This window comes from Sorex araneus, chromosome X (assembly GCF_027595985.1).
Source record: "Sorex araneus isolate mSorAra2 chromosome X, mSorAra2.pri, whole genome shotgun sequence".
Lineage (NCBI taxonomy): Eukaryota > Metazoa > Chordata > Mammalia > Eulipotyphla > Soricidae > Sorex > Sorex araneus.
The window spans coordinates 203,935,418-203,952,363 of NC_073313.1; the positions used below are offsets into that span (position 1 = coordinate 203,935,418).

General features: G+C 39.3%; 1 protein-coding gene across 4 annotated transcripts in view; it reads left to right on the top strand.

The window, feature by feature from the left end:
• UBR3 (ubiquitin protein ligase E3 component n-recognin 3) overlaps window positions 1–16,946 on the top strand; it is a 158,909-nt gene that overhangs the window by 33,300 nt on the left and 108,663 nt on the right. For all 4 annotated transcript variants that reach the window (XM_055123540.1, XM_055123542.1, XM_055123541.1 and 1 more), the window contains 3 exons: window positions 10,433–10,499; window positions 12,987–13,117; window positions 16,473–16,701. In XM_055123540.1, coding sequence (XP_054979515.1) covers window positions 10,433–10,499; window positions 12,987–13,117; window positions 16,473–16,701 — 427 coding nt within the window. The remainder of the gene's footprint in view (window positions 1–10,432; window positions 10,500–12,986; window positions 13,118–16,472; window positions 16,702–16,946) is intronic.

Here is a 16,946-nt window from a genome sequence, read left to right on the forward strand (position 1 = left end):
GTGTGGCCTAGAACAATAAAGTCTGTAGTTTTACATTTGTATTATATGTTAAAATCTTTATATTATTTTTAGCATACCTTGCATTAAGCATCCAATGGTCTTTCTAACAAATTCTACTATATTTTCATGAATTGAATTTGATGTATTGGTATATAGAAAGCTTAATTCCCCAGCACATTACACACACACATACACACACACACACACCCCACACACACCCCACACACATATACGTACACACATGTATGCGCACACACACATCACACAGGCGCGCGCACACATATGCACGTGCCCATGCATGCATGTACACACGCACATCGCACACACACATGCATGCTCACACGAACATCACGCACACGCACACACCAGAGATTTTTGAATTGCTTTGGAGACTTTATACTTTTTTTTTTTTTTTTAAATTTATTTATTTTTAATTAGAGATTCACCGTGAGGGTACAGTTACAGATTTATACATTTTTGTGCTCATACTTCCCTCATACAAAGTTTGGGAACCCATCCCTTCACCAGTGCCCATTCTCCACCACCCGTAAACCCAGTGTCCCTCCCACCCTCCCCAATCCCATCTCCCCCCCACCCCACCCTGCCACTGTGGCAAGGCATTCCCTTCTGTTTTCTCTCTCTAATTAGCTGTTGTGGTTTGCAATAAAGGTGTTGAGTGGCCGCTGTGCTCAGTCTCTAGCCCTCATTCAGCCCGCAACTCCCTTCCCCCACATGGCCTTCGACTACAATGTAGTTGGTGATCGCTTCTCTGAGTTGACCTTTCCCCGGAACGTGAGGCCAGTCTCGAAGCCATGGAGTCAACCTCCTGGTACTTATTTCTACAGTTCTTGGGTGTTAGTCTCCCACTCTGTTATTCTATATACCATAGATGAGTGCAATCTTTCTATGTCTGTCTCTCTCTTTCTGACTCATTTCACTCAGCATGAAACTTTTCATGCCCATCCACTTGACTACAAAATTGGAGACTTTATACTTTAACTATATTGTAACAGTACCATATTTTATGTAGAGTGCTAGTATATTAGGAGGGATGATTGTTTTGAATGTATTGGTGGATGATGGAGCTTTTGAATATCTAGTAGAAGTAATTTTCAGAGGCATTGAAATAATTGCTTTTTTTTATTCTTTTGTTCCATCTCTTAATTTCTCTCAGTCATTTGTTTGAGTAATTTCTGTGCATAGCATGTTTTATAGAATTTTTTTATTAATTACAGTTATCAGTGTGAATAAAATGTATTGAGTACTTTTTAAAAGTGACAGCCTAGGGAAGAAAGGGGAAAAAAGAAAAAGTAAATGACATTTCTTAAGTGCTAATTTTAGCACCTTTTTTTTTGTGTGTGTGTGTGTGTGTGTGATAGCGTAAAAATTTACATTTAGAGCAAATAACATATGTTAAAAGGGAAGTTAGGGCCAGAGTGAATGTACAGTGGATTGGGTACTTGCCTTGTACTCTGCGTGGATCAAACCCAGTTACCCCACATGTATACCCTGAACCGATCAGAAGTTATCACTCAGTGCTAGAGCTAGAAGTAAGCCCTGAGCAGTGCTCAGTGTAATTCAAGAACAAAAAAACAACAAAAAAGAGGAGTTCGGAGTCTCTGATATTTAAGTCATCTCTTTTTTTAAAAAAGAAAAACATTCTTTAGTTTATTTAAAAGTGACTTTTCGGGCTGGAGAAACAGTAGAGCAGGTAGGGTGCTTTTCCTGCATGTGACCGATCCAGGTTGGATATCTGGCATCCCTTATAGTTCCTTGAGCACCGCCAGGAGTAATTCCTGAGTGCAGAGGTCAGGAGTAACCCCTGGGCATTGCTGAATGTGGCCCTAAAACAAAAAATAAAAAAGGGTAACACTTATAGCTTATATATTATGCTTTTTTATTATTTATTTTATTATTATTATTATTATTTGCTTTTTGGGGTCACATGCAGCACTGTTCAGGGGTGACTCCTGGCTCAGCACTCAGGAATTACTCCTGGGGTCCATATGAGATGCCGGGGATCGAACCTGGGTCGGCTGCATGCAAGGCAAGCACCCTATCCGCTGAACTATCGCTTCAGCCTTTATTATTATTTTTTCAAATTGAATCACTGTGAGATAGATCCTTACAAAGCTGTTCATGATTAGGTTTCAGTTATGTAGTGTTCCAACCCATCTCTCCACCAATGTATACTTCCAAGTACCAGTGTCTCCAATTTCCCCCCATTACCCTTCATATATTATGCTTTTTTTTTTTTTTTAAGCTTTTTGGGTCACACGCGGCAGTGCTCAGGAGTTACTCCTGGCACTGCACTCAGGAATTCTTTCTGGTGTTGCTTGGGGGACCATATGGGATGCTGGGAATCAAACCTGGGTCGGCCATGTGCAAGGCAAATGCCCTACCCGCTGTGCCATTGCTTCAGCTCCTGTTATGCTTTCTAATGGAAATAAATACCAAGTCATTTGGGCATTTTAAAAAAAACTTAAAAATTTGAACTAGAGTCGTTTAGCTGGATGTGCACTGAGATGATCTCTATTTTCGTTTTTATTTTAGAGAAACAGCTTTTGATAAGGCAGATCTGTCTGAATTTGCATCTTATATTTCTGTACTTTAAAGTTAAATTCTGGTATATTGTTTTTGGTTCTCTTCTTTTTTTCCCCCTGAGTTAGACCTAGTGTCTAACATGGTTAGACAGTAACTGCTCAGGGTCTACTCTAGATTCTGTGCTTAGAGGTTACTCCTGGCAGTGCCAGGGGACCAGAAGTAAACTCTGAGCACAGAAGGTGTGGCTCAGAACTAAAAACAAATGAAAAAGTTTTACCTTTTTAAGATAAAAGAAATATATTAAACTTCTACAGTATTGATTGCAGTTTAAGGAATAAAATATTGAATTTCACAGTATTGTTATAAAATTATTCTAGCTTTTAACTTCTTGGAATCTGTATCCTATTCCCTCCCTCCCTCCTTCCCTCCCTTCCTCCTCCCTGTCTTCCTCTTTCCCTTCCTACTTCCCTCCCCTCCTTTCCTTCCATAATACTCTTGACTCTGCACTCAGGAATTATTCTTGGAGGTTCTGGGGGAATATACGAGATGCTGGGGATTGAACCTGGGTCAGCAGCATGCAGGGCAAGCTCCTTAACACCTGTACTGTCTCTCTGGCCTTGATACTCTTTTTTTATTCCTTTTTTGGTTTTGTTTTCATTTTTGGATCACATTGAGTGGTGCTCAGGACATACTCCTGGCTCCGGGTTTAGGGATCACTCCTGGAGGACCATAGTAGGGATGGGCCTGGTTGGCTGTATGTAAAGCAAGAGTTCTACCTGCTGTACTGACTCTTGAGCCCATTTGAATATTTATTTTTTTGCGGGGGCGGCACACCCAGTAATGTCCAGGGGTTACTCTGGCTCTGTACTCAGGAATTACTCCTGGCGGTGCCCCCAAAACTGAATGGGATGTTGGGGACTAAACCCTGTTGGCTGCTTGAAAGGCAAGTGTTTTACCAACTACTTTTTCTTAGGCCCCCACATCCCCTTTTTATTTCTTATTTGTTAGTGAGAAACATTGTATTAAGAACAGTGCCCCATATAGAAAAAATGATAATCATACATAGGAAGCAAGCTAACCAATTTTTGTGTCACTTATTTAGAGAAAATATGTCAGAATTCGCTTTCTCACTTCAGAATGAGTGACAATGTTAGTATTTTAAATATGCAGTGCATTTCTATTTCTTGAAGCATTTTTACAGTTTTTTAAATTGCTTAGAACTATATGCTGTAATTTGATAAAGAATGGAATTGTTAAGAGAAGAAAGTAGATAAAGGGAGAAGAGAAAGAGTATGGTAGAAGAGTACAAAATACAGATTCTGTTGAACAGATGCCTATTTTGTATTCAAAAATTCCCTTCAGAGCCAGAGAGCTGCTTGGCAGACTGAGTGCATGCTTTGTCTGCAGGAGGCCTGTGTTGGGTCACTGCTTGGGCTCCGAGCACTGCCAGGTGTGGACAACCTCTCCTAATATTCGCTGCCCCCCCCCCCCCCCATTTTCTTTTTTCTTGATGTTTTTATTGCCCTGTGAACATTTTTTGGGGGGCAATAATAGGTGCAAATGGTGTGTTTGTTTGCTTTTAGTTAAAATTTATATTTGAAGCTTTATGAGAGCTGGATATCCCCTTTGGATTAGAGTTTTTACATGATTTCCCTACAAGCTCATGGGTTGTTTTGACAAGCCCTCTTCATGATTTTATTTTTATAATCTAACAGATTATAAGAAAATGGGGCAAGAGTAAAGATAGCTTAGTTACTATTACATAAAATAACACCCCAAAACCCCAAGTTAGTCTTTAAAATTGTGTAAAAACAAAAGAGAGGAGGTACCAGCGGGGCTCTATCTCTCCCGCTGCCGGCGTTCTGTAGTCTCTAGCCGCTTCCCCCACCCCAGGGAGGTTGATGGCGATGATGAGGCAGGCGAAGGAAGGAAGAAGGCCAAACTGGTTGCTCGATCAGTTTTTTTCATTCTTTCTCTCTGCTTCTCTCTCCTGGTTCTTGATCTCTCTCTGGATCTTCCTCTATGCCTGTCTCTCTGTGTCTGTCTCTCTGCGTCTGTCTCTGCGTCTGTCTCTCTGTGTCTTCTGTGTCTTGTGTCTTCTTCCTCTGTCTCCCTTGTCCTCTTTCTCCCCCCAAGTGCCCCACAGTCTTAGTTTATATAGCAAACTACAAGTGTGGTGACACAAAGGTGGGTTTAACATCAACAAATCAACAAAGAAGGGTAAGACCATATTCTTGAGGAGATTAACAAAATCTCATCTAAGGAAATCTCATCTAAGAAGATCTGCTCAAGGGTGGGGGTCCAAACAAGGGTGTGTCAGGGTGTGAGCTAGTAATCTGCTTAAATAGTTATAGTAAATCAACTTCTAATATTTCTAGCAATGTCATTCTGTATGAGCACAGTAAGAGATATAAAGTTTGGTTTTTCCTGAGGACATCTCCAGACCACAGTCCTCAGGCCAGGTTAATCTTCCTAACCCCAGCAGGATCCAAATCTCATCGTTACTTTTGGATCATGACAGCATTGTTCATGATCATGCCCTCAACTTATAGTTGAGTATTGTGGCCCTTTGGCCTGGCCTATCTCCATGGCAGGGTAGCACATAACTCACCGCTTGCCCTGGATCCGTCCTGTCCCTCGTCGGGACCCTGTTTTTTGGGTGTTAGGAACTTGAAAGCAGATGCCCAGGAGTAAATATTATTGGAGTCAATCAACTCCCAAGTTACAAGCACAATATTGTCTTCCTGTGTCCATACAGAAAGGACATTGCTTTAAGGTAAACTATGTTCCCTAAGGCAAGGGTAAAAGGACAAACCCCATGTTATCCTACAAAAATCAGAAGAGACTTAGAAATAATATACCACTTTATTTTAAATGTGAAGAAATATAGTTGAAACTGTAATAGCAGAAGGATTTCTTTTTGCAGAGTTTTATCTGAAGGAGTGCAAGTGTTGAATGGTCTACTTAATGTTGCTTATATGAGTTGTGTAGATATTTTCCCCACTCTCCCTGGAGTAAAGGGACATCATGTACTCAGCAGTGCTATTTATACACCAAGCATTCTTCATACTACTGCTTACTTTTTTTTTTGTTTAGCTCAAATGAAATAAGAGTAGAAAATGTGTTGATGAAACAAGAAAGAGAAGCAAATTTTTTCTTGATTTTTAAAAGAAATTTAGTCTTTTTTTCCTCCAAGTTTACTACAGACCACCAGATAGTATAGTTCAAATGAAAATTATTTTTAGTGTTATAAGTATATAGCTTGTTAGGGTTTTTTGAAAGACAAAACAATTTAACAATTTTTTTTTAACAAAATTTTTTAAGGAAAGATTATTTTCATTGTGATCATTATATATCTGTGTGTGTGTAATGATCAGACAATTTATCTCTTAGTCATAAGACTTTGATGAACTTAACTATTATTAACAGAAGTGAAATTAATTTATTTTTGAATTTTGGACCATACCTGGTGATGCTCAGGGGTTACTCTTGGCTCTACACTCAGGAATCACTCCTGGTGATGTTTAAGGAACCATTTGGGATGACTGGAATGGAACCTAAATTGGCTTCATGCAGGAAAGCGCTTTACCCACTGTACTGTCTCTCTGAGCCCTAGCATAGTGAAATAATTTTAAACATCCTTCCCTTAAAATTGTGAAACTATTATTAATCTTCCTTGTTTATTTCTAATTTTATTTCCTGCATACTCTTAAATAATTGAGAAATAATCATTTGGCACATTAAGTAGGGTGTAGATCATTATTCTTATCTTTATTTAAGATATTCCAAATGATTACTTGTAACTACAAGTCATTTATCAAAACTTAAAGCAAAAACAGTTACTGAAATTGAAGAGTTGTTTTTCATAAATGAGTAGGTAAAAGAAAACAGCCAAATTTTGTTTTGGGAGGTATAAGGTTTAATTGTAATTTGTTACATAAATTACATTAATGGTTGGTTAAAAGTAGAGATGAAAAACGTATATTGGAAGGCCTTTGAAATATCTGATTTCTTTTCTGTCTCAGCAATTGATTTTACAGCTTCTTCATAGACACTTCCAGGGGTAAGGAGCTATCTAGTTTCCTTAGCAGTTTGTGCCTTTGATATATGTACTTGTTAGGAAGGTGTTTTTTTCACCCTGTTTGATATTGGGGATTGAATTCTGATATGTGCTCGAGGCATGCTGTGCCTTCGTTAGGGCCCAGCATTTTCTGTTAGCCTTTTAATAGCTGTGTCAGACTGTTGGCAGGAGCTCCAGGAGTCAAATGAATTGGCAGTTTCTTGTTTTGATTTTTCGGTTTTAAACCCACCCCTCAAACTTAGAGCAGACATGTAGAACTTCTTTGTGCTTATGATATTTTAAGGTTATTTAAGGAAAAAAAGCCAAACAGCAACCCATAGGCTTATATTTATAAGCTAGGAAAATTTTATTTTTGCATTTTGTGGTGTTTGAGTTTTTCATTAGAACACAAATAAAAATCTTTGCACTTTATTTTGAACTAAATTAGTTTTTTTTAGGCAATATGAAGAGAGGGTAAGGGAAGGAGAGAGGGAAAAAAAGAGGAGAGAGGGAACAGAAACGATAATATAGTGGGTGGGATAGGTATGATTTTTGCCTTGCACGCGGCTGACCTGGGATCATCCCTGGTGTCACGTATGTTCTCTTGAGCACTGTCAGGAGTAATTCCTGAGTGCAGAAGCAAGAGTAACCCCTAAGCATTCCCTGGTGTAGCTAAAAAGAAACAAACAAATGACAAGAGGAGAGGAGAAATGAGAGAGAGGGTGGTGTGCAAGAGAGGATACTGGTTCTCCTGAGGAGAACCCCATGAAGTGAAAGAAAGAAATTACATATCCGCAGTTGGAATGTGGGCTTTTCTAGGTGGGGGGAATAATTGGGGTATTCCATAAAATCAAAAAGGAATGACAGGTCCCAAGTTGAGATGTAGGTGACTACACACTGTAGATGTGCCTAAAGCCTCTTGTATTTTAATGCCAAATACTTTCATTATATTGGGGAGAGATAGTACAGTGGGTAGGGCATTTGCCTTGCACATGGCCGACCGGAATTGGATCCTCAGCATCCCATATGTCCCTCGAGCACTGCCAGGAGTAATTCCTGAGTGCAGAGCCAGGAATAACCCCTGAGCATTGCTGGGCGTGACCCAAAAAGCAAAAAACAAAAAAGACTTTCATTATATGCTGTATAATATGTGAATGCATATGGATGGTTATGTATATACACACATATATACATGTACACATATACATACATATATATAATTTTTTGGTTTTGGTTTTGGGACCACATATGGTAGGGCTTGGGGGCAGGCTGCAGGCTCAGTGTCACTCCTGGCAATACCTAGGGCTTCCATGTGCACATCATGCAATCCAGCTCTTTGAGCTATCTCCCTGGCCCCTCATTATGTATTTTTAATAAAAATAGCATCACAAAGATGTGTTGAGGGCTAGAGGGAGAGTATGGAGGTTAAGTCACTTCCTTGCATAGATCCACAACAGTAGTTTGAATCCCAACACTTAATATGTTCCTCAACCTTGTGAACCACTGAGTATGGTCCCTGATCACTCCCAAGTGTAAGCCTCCACTTTCTCTCTGCAACCCCCCTAAACTGCCCCCACTCTCTATCTTAAGACCAGGATTGTAGTTCAGTGGTAGAGTATATGCTTCATGTAAATAAGACCTTGGGGTTCCCGGTGACTCAGAAAAAATTTTTTTTAAATAATTTTTTTTCTGGGTCAGATAGTACAATAGGTAGGGCACTTACCTTGGAAGCGGTTGACCTGGGTTTGATTTTTGGTATTACATATGGCCCCTGCCAGGTGTGATTCCTGAACTCAAGGAATAAGCCCTGAGAATTGCTGGGTATGGCTCAAAAACCATATTCTTACTAAAACACTGTGATTTATACAGTTATTTGTCAGAGTTGTTTCAGGCATACAGTGTTCCAAAACCAATTCTACCAATTCTACCAATTCTACCAGTTATACATCCTTTTGCCAGTGTCCCCAGGTTCCCTCTCATCCCCTAAGCCTGCCCTCTTGGCAGGCATGTAACATGTTTTTCATATTACTTGCTCCAATAAAACTTCGGGAATGGCAAATGGAATTAGCATGAAAGGAAATGAATAGAAGTCAGTTTGTGATGATTGATTACTAAGACATTTTAATTAATAGAAATAAGATGTTAATTCATTGTTGAAAACTGTATAAAATCCCTTCACAAGGGATGGGTGTTTGAGCATTGTATAACTGAGATTTTAACCTGAACGCTTTGTAACTTTCCACATGGTGACTTAATAAAAGAATTAAAAAAAAAAATCCCTTCACAACTAGTAAGGGCAATCATGCACTGTTAGTGAGTGCCATATTCATTGCCACAAGTTAGGAAGTTTATCATGTCCTTCAGAGCAGCACTTTTTTTTTTTCCTTTTGGGCCGCACCCGGCATTGCGCAGGAGTTACTCCTGGCTCACGCACTTAGGAATTACTCCTGCCGGTGCTCAGGGGACCATATGGATTCTGGGAATTGAACCCGGGTCAGTCGCGTGCAAGGCAAACACCCTACCCGCTGTGCTATCACTCCAGTCCCCAGAGCAGCACTTTTGACGCTTCCTGCAAAACTGATTTCAGGGCGATGAATTCCCTAACCTATTGCCTTTGCATGAGGTGCTGTATTGTATCTTCAAATCTAAATGATATTCTTGCTGGTTAGAGTGTTCTTGGTGAGATGCTCATTTCATTGAAGTTTAGTGTTTTACTCTTCTATATTCTGCTGACTTGCAGAGTTTCATTTGATAAATCTATAAATCTTATGGGCTTTCATTTGTATGTAAGTTCCTTTTTCTTGATCTTGCTCCTTTTAGTATTCATCTCTGTCTTTATATTTTTTTATCATTTTGAATACAGTGTATCTTGGAGTTTTCTTAATTGGATCTATTTTCACTGAGACTTTTTGGGCCTCTTGGATTTGGTGCCTACAATCCTCATGGAAATTCTTACAACTATTGTCTCTTTATGACATTTGCCTTCCTGTTCTTCACGGACTCTAATGCTTCTTGGACTCACCCTATCATTCCCTGGTATCATTTCTTTTCAGAGTATTTTCCAACTTTTGCTGTATCCTAGTGGTTTCCTCTTTTTTATCTTGGAGTCTTTTGATCTTTTGTTCAGCTTTTGTTATTCTGCTATTCAGAACTTCTGTTGACCTTGTTTTCTATCAAATACTATGTTCTTCATTTCTGTCATTTCTGATTGTAGTAGTTTTAAATTTAGACTCATACTTTCTTGGACTTTGCCAACTACCTCTGTTATCGTTTAAACTCGCTTAAAATCTGTCTTCATTACTGTCCCTAGAGACATTGTTTTAGGATTTACTGGTATTGTTTATGTCTTCAGTGATACTGTTTTCACACACTAAGCTTGGTAGATTTCTGTATGTTTTCCCTCTTGGTTTTCTAGTGTTCTTACTGTGCTGGAGTTGAGTCTGTGTAGTAGACCCCCTGGAATATGCTGAGGAATTAAGCTGCTTAAACTGAGGTTGCCATTTTCACCAAATGACAGAAAGAATAACTGAGCAGTGTGTAATCTGTTGAGTAGATTTGTTGCTTGACCACTTCTGTGGCTGCATATTTCAAGAACTGTGGTGTGGGCCTATTTATATGGCTCAGATTAGGTGTGGAGGCTGAGCTGAGGCTAGCAGGGAGCTAGCCGAAAGGGAAGAGAAAAAAATTGTATTTTTTAAATACAGAAAATGCATAAAGGTAAACATGTTGATTAATAATGTGAAGCATATTTATGTTACATATAATGTAATTTATGCTCATATAAAATATATATGTATAGATATAAAGTGCTCATTTTTTCCCCTCCAGGATGATCAGGATGAGAGTCAAGATGTGGGCAAGAGAAAAAGAGTCAAACTAAGCAGTGGCACCAAAGGTATTTATATTTTGTTTTCTCTTTGCATAAATGGCTCCTGAAATGCTTAATCTCTGAAGCATTAATACTTAATCTTAAATTATTATATTTAATGATGGAGAAAATATTGTTGGGAAGTGATTGTGGGGACCACAATGAAAGTAAAGCTCTTACTAGTCAGATTTCGTTTATCGTTTTCTTCATAAAATGTACGTTAACACATTTGAACCAGAAAAAAATGCTAAGTTCATTAATTAAAAATTTTTTTTTGAATCCCATGTTTTTTTGTTGTAAAGTTTCAGTGATTTAAAAAAAATATAGACTGGAGTATGTAATTTCTTTTTTTTTTTTTTTTTAGACTGGGAGTATGTAATTTCTAAAGCCAAATGAAAGACAAGCAAGGGACAGATAGGAGAGGGGATACATGAACTAGAATAAATAACACTTAAATGTGATATGGTTTCAGTCAGGACTCAGTCCATATTAACTCTGAAGGAATATTAGTAATAAAAATGGGTATCACTGTATCACTGTATCACTGTCTGTCGATTTACTCAAGAGGGCACCAGTAATCTCTCTATTACACTTAGTCCTGAGATTTTAGCAGCCTCTCTTTACTCGTCTTTCCCAATGATTGGAGGCTCTTTCAGGGTCAGGGGAATGAGACCTATTGTTACTGTTTTTGGCATATCCGAATACACCACAGGTAGCTTGCCAGGCTCTGCCATGTGGGCGGGATACTCTTGGTAGCTTGCCGGGCTCTCCGAGAGGTATGTTTATATCTGTTACTGTATTTTGTATATGAATACACCCCTGGGAGCTGTCAGACTCTCCCAAGTGGGCAATAGACTCTTGGTAGCTTCTCAGGTCCTCTAAGAGGGAGAACTAGGCTATTAGATGTCGAGCAGCTGCATAGTGGATGTTGGCTGTTGATGGGATTACATGGCGTCGGTGGGGGTGGGGGTGGGTGTGGGGGGGGTGCAGTCTCTGGGTGTGACTGGGATCTGGGTGGAAAAGGCCTAGTCCCTATCCGAGCAGCCTTGGAGATCTCGGCCCCAGGTCCTGCACACCTGGATTCCTCTGCCAGCTCCACCATGTGTGAGGATCGTTCTGAACTTGTGGAGAGTGACCACAAGTGGGCCTATTTATATGGCTCAGATTAGGTGTGGAGGCTTAATAAAAGAATTATTGAGTTGTCCTTTGTATGAACATGGCTGTATTCTGCATGTTGGTACAGGTGATACTGTATTTCCACGTCTTTCATCTTATTCTAGTCTCAGCACTGTCAGTGAGGGGATCCAGGGAAATGGCTTCAGGGGCTGGAGCACATGACTGGCATGTGATTGTCTGATCTGGTTGTTGGTGCTGCTTGGTTCCCTCAGCAACACTGGGATGTCCCTGGTCGCCCCCAGTACAGCTGAACAAATAGCACTGGGCTGAGTAACTCCTCTTCCCTCTGTCCCCGCCTCCCTATACCCCCTCCCCTGTTACTGAATTAATCCATTCACTGCTAACATGTTCTCTTGATACTCAGAGTTCAAGACAATATGATTCTAGTAGAATTTTATAGTTTATTTTTTTCTTCTGGTGCCAGAATATTGAATCCAGGGCCTCACGCTTGTGAGACATATGGTCTACCACGAATCGTATTCCTGGTCCACCTGTAGTTCATTTCTATGAAAAGAATTAGAGATAAGAAAAGAGATAGCCAGCTGTTAAAGGTAGTTTATCATATACCCTTTTGAAACCTTTCTTGACTGAGTTTGAAAAGGGGGCAAAGATGATCAGGATACACTTTTGTCTTCTATCTTGGAAAGAAGCTTCCAACAGATGATTTTAAACCCCTTGGAATATATTTATTCAAAAGGGGCATCCATTTTCTGTCTGAGCTTGAAGAGGCATCTTGAGTTTTGTGTAAGGATACATATTCTAGCATGTTTTATAGCACTGTAGCACATATTCTAGCATGTTCTATAGTACTGTAGCACTGTCATCCTGTTATTCACTAATTTGCTCGAATGGGCACCAGTAACATCTCCATTGTGAGACTTGTTGTTACTGTTTTTGGCATATCGAATATGCCACAGGTAGCTTGCCAGGCTCTGCCGTGTGGGTGGGATACTCTCAGTAGCTTGCCGGGTTCTCTGAGAGGGATGGAAGAATCGAACCCGGATCGGCTGCATGCAAGACAAATGCCCTACCGCTGTGCTATCGCATTTTCAAATTTAAAAAATCTTCACAAAACGTAAATGTATATCAGAGTAAGCACTGTGTAATTATTTCCTGTTTGACAATAGTTATCTTAATTATGAAGGGTGATTTGTAAAGGATGATTGAATCTTATGAAAAAAAAAAAAGTAGGGGCCCGGAGAGAAATTATTGGACTATTACCCTAATTTGATTGCTGATATCATGTACTATTTCTATATTCTCTCTTTGTCCCCTCAATTTTTGAGTTAAGTAATTAAATCAACTTAAATAATTACATTATAACTTTTTCTTATGCAGATCAATCCATAATGGATGTTTTGAAACATAAAAGTTTCCTAGAAGAACTATTATTTTGGACTATAAAGTATGAATTTCCCCAGAAGATGGTAACTTTCTTACTCAACATGCTTCCAGATCAAGAGTATAAGGTATCTAAATTTTTTTCTTTCTTTCTGAATTTTGCTCTTCTTTCTTTTCCTTGATAAATATTTCTTAGCTATAGCTTATTGTAGTGCATTGTCTTGGTGTTAACACTGTGAAAGACCTTTAGCTTTCTCTGTTCCCAACACTGGGAGCTGCATAATGATCTTAAAAGGTCTGAGGGTTGCCTTTCTTTGTGGGACATGGTTCCATGGTAATTCCTTGTGTTTTAGTTTCTGTTTTTGGGCCACATGGGCCATGCTCAGGGGTTACTCTTGGCTTTGCACTCTGGAATTACTCTTGGAGGTACTTGAAGGATCAAATCAATTGGTGCTTCAGAGACCAGATTGAATTGAATCTGTGATTTAATAAAAAAATAAATAAAAGAAATACATCATGAGTTGGAACATCATTAGGCATATGTACTGGAGTTCATTTTAATTTTTATATTTTGGATTTGGGGTTATACCCAGCTGTGTTTAGGGCTTACTCGTGGCTCTGTGCTTAAGGATCACTTTTCTGGAGTTTAAACTTCATAAAGGTTCACCCAGTACCATACATTGTATAGTATTGGAAAAAGGTCATTTATACTGAATCCCTATTGACTGCGGTGAAGGCAAGCACCCTACCCACTGTACTATCTCTCCAGTCTTTGTAGAAATTCTTTTTTTTTTTTTTTTGCATCATACCTGGTAATGCACAGGGGTTACTCCTGGCTTTGCACTCGGGAATCAAACCTGGTGGTACTCAGGGGACCATATGGGATGCTGGGAATCAAACCTGGGTTGGCCGTGTGCAAGGCAAACGCCCTATCTGCTGTGTTATTACTCCAGCCCCTTCATAGAAATTCTTGAGGACATAATTGTACACATAAATACGTAATTACAAATTGTAAGTTCTCTTAAGGAGAGGTACAGTGTGGGATGAAAATGTTCAGTGAAGGCAAGTGTATTCAGATTGTGGAATTAAAGGATTGGAAAAGCCTTGGGTAAGTATCTGGTGGCCATTACATTAATGTGTAATTACTGAGTTATGTACATACGTAAAAACATAAATCTCTTAGGGTGTGAACCTAGCTGTTACCATTGTGAGTTTATGACAAAATGATCTAGTTTGTTTCTTCCTACTTGCTTAGAATATAAGAGGAAATATACCTGTTACAATACAGAGCATTGATTATATTTCACTGCATACTTGCTGCCACTACATAATTGTTGCACCCTAATTATAAGCAATACCATTACTGTATTGCTTATAATATGTATTGCTTATAAAAAACAAAACAGAAATCTTCAAATAATGGTTACACTTTTCCCAACCCCCATTTTTGGGTGGCGGGGGAGCTGGGCACACCCTGGGATGTTCAGGACTTTTACTCTCTGCTCAGGGATCACTTCTGGTGGGATTCAGGAGATCATATGGGGTGCTGGGGATTACCAGGACCCATTTGCTGTATTATCTCTCCAGCTTATGTACTCCCCTTTTTTTAAAAAAAAGTGAAAAAAAAAGACAAAATCTGTGATGAATTATTATGCAGTAAAATATAATAGATTTGTGGTCTTTTTTTTTTTTTTTTTTGCTTTTTGGGCCACATCCAGAGATGCACAGGGGTTACTCCTGGCTCATGCACTCAGAAATTACTCCTGGCGGTGCTTGGAGGACCATATGGGATGCTGGGAATTGAACCCAGGTTGGCCACGTGCAAGGCAGACGCCCTGCCCGCTGTGCTATTGCTCCAGGCCCTGTGGTCATTTTTCAGATTAAATAGAAGATATTTTTTTTTTCTACTGTTTTGCTTTTTGGACCAAAAACATCTGCCACCATTCAGGGAATCTTCCTGGTTCTGTGCTTAGGACATTTCCTGGTAGTGCTGGGGATTGGACCAGTGGCTGCATGCACAGTAAGCACTAAATGTATGGTATCTTTGACCTCTGGAAGTTACTTGTTTTGGGGTAATCACATCTATTTGTTCGGTTATATTAACACCTCTGATAATTTTTAGATCAGACCTTAGATTTCTATTTTTAATTTGTTCATTTATTTCCCTTCCCTTTCCTTTGTTTTCGTGATGACTGAGGCCCACACTTGGTTGTCCTGCTCTGTAGTGAATACACTCTTAAGTTGTGATATCAGGTACTGCTTCGTTACAGTGCTTGCCAGAAGCCTCACACTTTGGAGTTGTGGTACTCACACTCTTTGTTGTGGGATCTGGGAGTCCAAACAATGGAGCCCTGGGATTTTCCCCAGGTGTGTGGGATGGTGCCTGGGATTCACTAAAGGACCACTGGCCTCAGACACAGATGCTCTTTCCATTGAGCTAGCCTTGAGCCCTGGATTTTGGGTAAGGTGCTTTGTCTTGAATGCAGCCAACCAAAGTTCAGTATCCCGCCAGGAGTGATCCCTGAGTATGGAGCCAGGAGCAAACTATGAACATTGCTGGGTGTGACTCCAGCCTCTCTCCTACCCCTTTCCAATAAAATAACAAAGAGACAAAGAAAAGAAAAGAATCTGGAGAGAGAGATAGTACAACAGATAAAGCACTTAACTTGCCTTGCATATGGCTCACCTAGTTCAGTCCCTACCATCACATATGGTTCCCTGTACTCTGCCAGGAGTCATCCAAGAGAAAAGAATCAGGAGAAAGCCGTGAGCACATCGAGGTATGGGCCAAAAGCAATGAAAACAATAAATTATGGAGCACAGAACAAAGATACATTCTATGACATTCATAAACTGATATATTTAAAAGCAAAGTGAAAAATTACTTTTAAGTCATGGTATTTGTAATTGTTTTAAAGCTTAACTGTCTGATTTTTTTAATTAACCATAACAAGTATTTTACTAATGCTAATTAAAATGATAATATTTTGCTAATGCTAATAAAAGGAAAAATATGATTTAAGACTACTCTAGAACTGGGGAGATGGCAGAAAGGTCAGCTCTGGTCACAGGAACACCAGTTTGATTTCTGGCATTGAATGATTCCCTAATCTTTGTTGGTTGTGGCCCCAGTGGTGGCCCCTGAGATCTGTCAAGATGATCCTGGAGGTCCCTGGCACCACAGGGTCTGAACAGTGTCTCATCTCTGGATTTAGGATTGAAGCTCTGGTCCAGTTGGCTGAATGTGGCCGGGAGTGGCTCCTGGGCTTCCTGAAGCACTGCTTGAGAGATCCCCCTCGCTCCCAGCACCATCACAGGAAAAAGTCTGCTCACATCATTGACATTAGCTTTTCAGTTTCTTTGGACATTATTTTGCTCTTAAGAGTGGCTTGAAAATGTTTATTGAGTGTATTGGAAAATGTGTTATGAAACTGAAAATTAAACTGACATGCTTTCTTTCTTTCTATTTAAAAACTTTCACAGGTTGCTTTTACGAAAACTTTTGTTCAGCATTATGCTTTTATTATGAAAACATTGAAGAAAAGTCATGAATCTGATACAATGTCTAACAGGATTGTGCATATTAGTGTTCAGTTGTTTAGCAATGAAGAGCTAGCCAGACAAGTAACAGAAGAATGTCAGCTGCTAGATATTATGGTCACTGTGCTCTTATACATGATGGAAAGTTGCCTTATTAAAAGTGAGCTCCAAGGTAAAATCAGAATTAATTTTCACTAGTTTTATTGCTAGAATACTTTGTGCAACTAGTTCAAAAATCCTTCTTAGGTACTTAATAAAATAGCTTTATTATAAAATACTGCTTTTAGAAGAAATATTTGAAAGTTTTATTTAAAGAAAAACTCGAATATCTAATTTTATTTCCCACAGATAACACTTTGGGATATTTCTTTTCTATATTTTCAGTGATATTAGTAGAGTATATTTACAGGTACATAT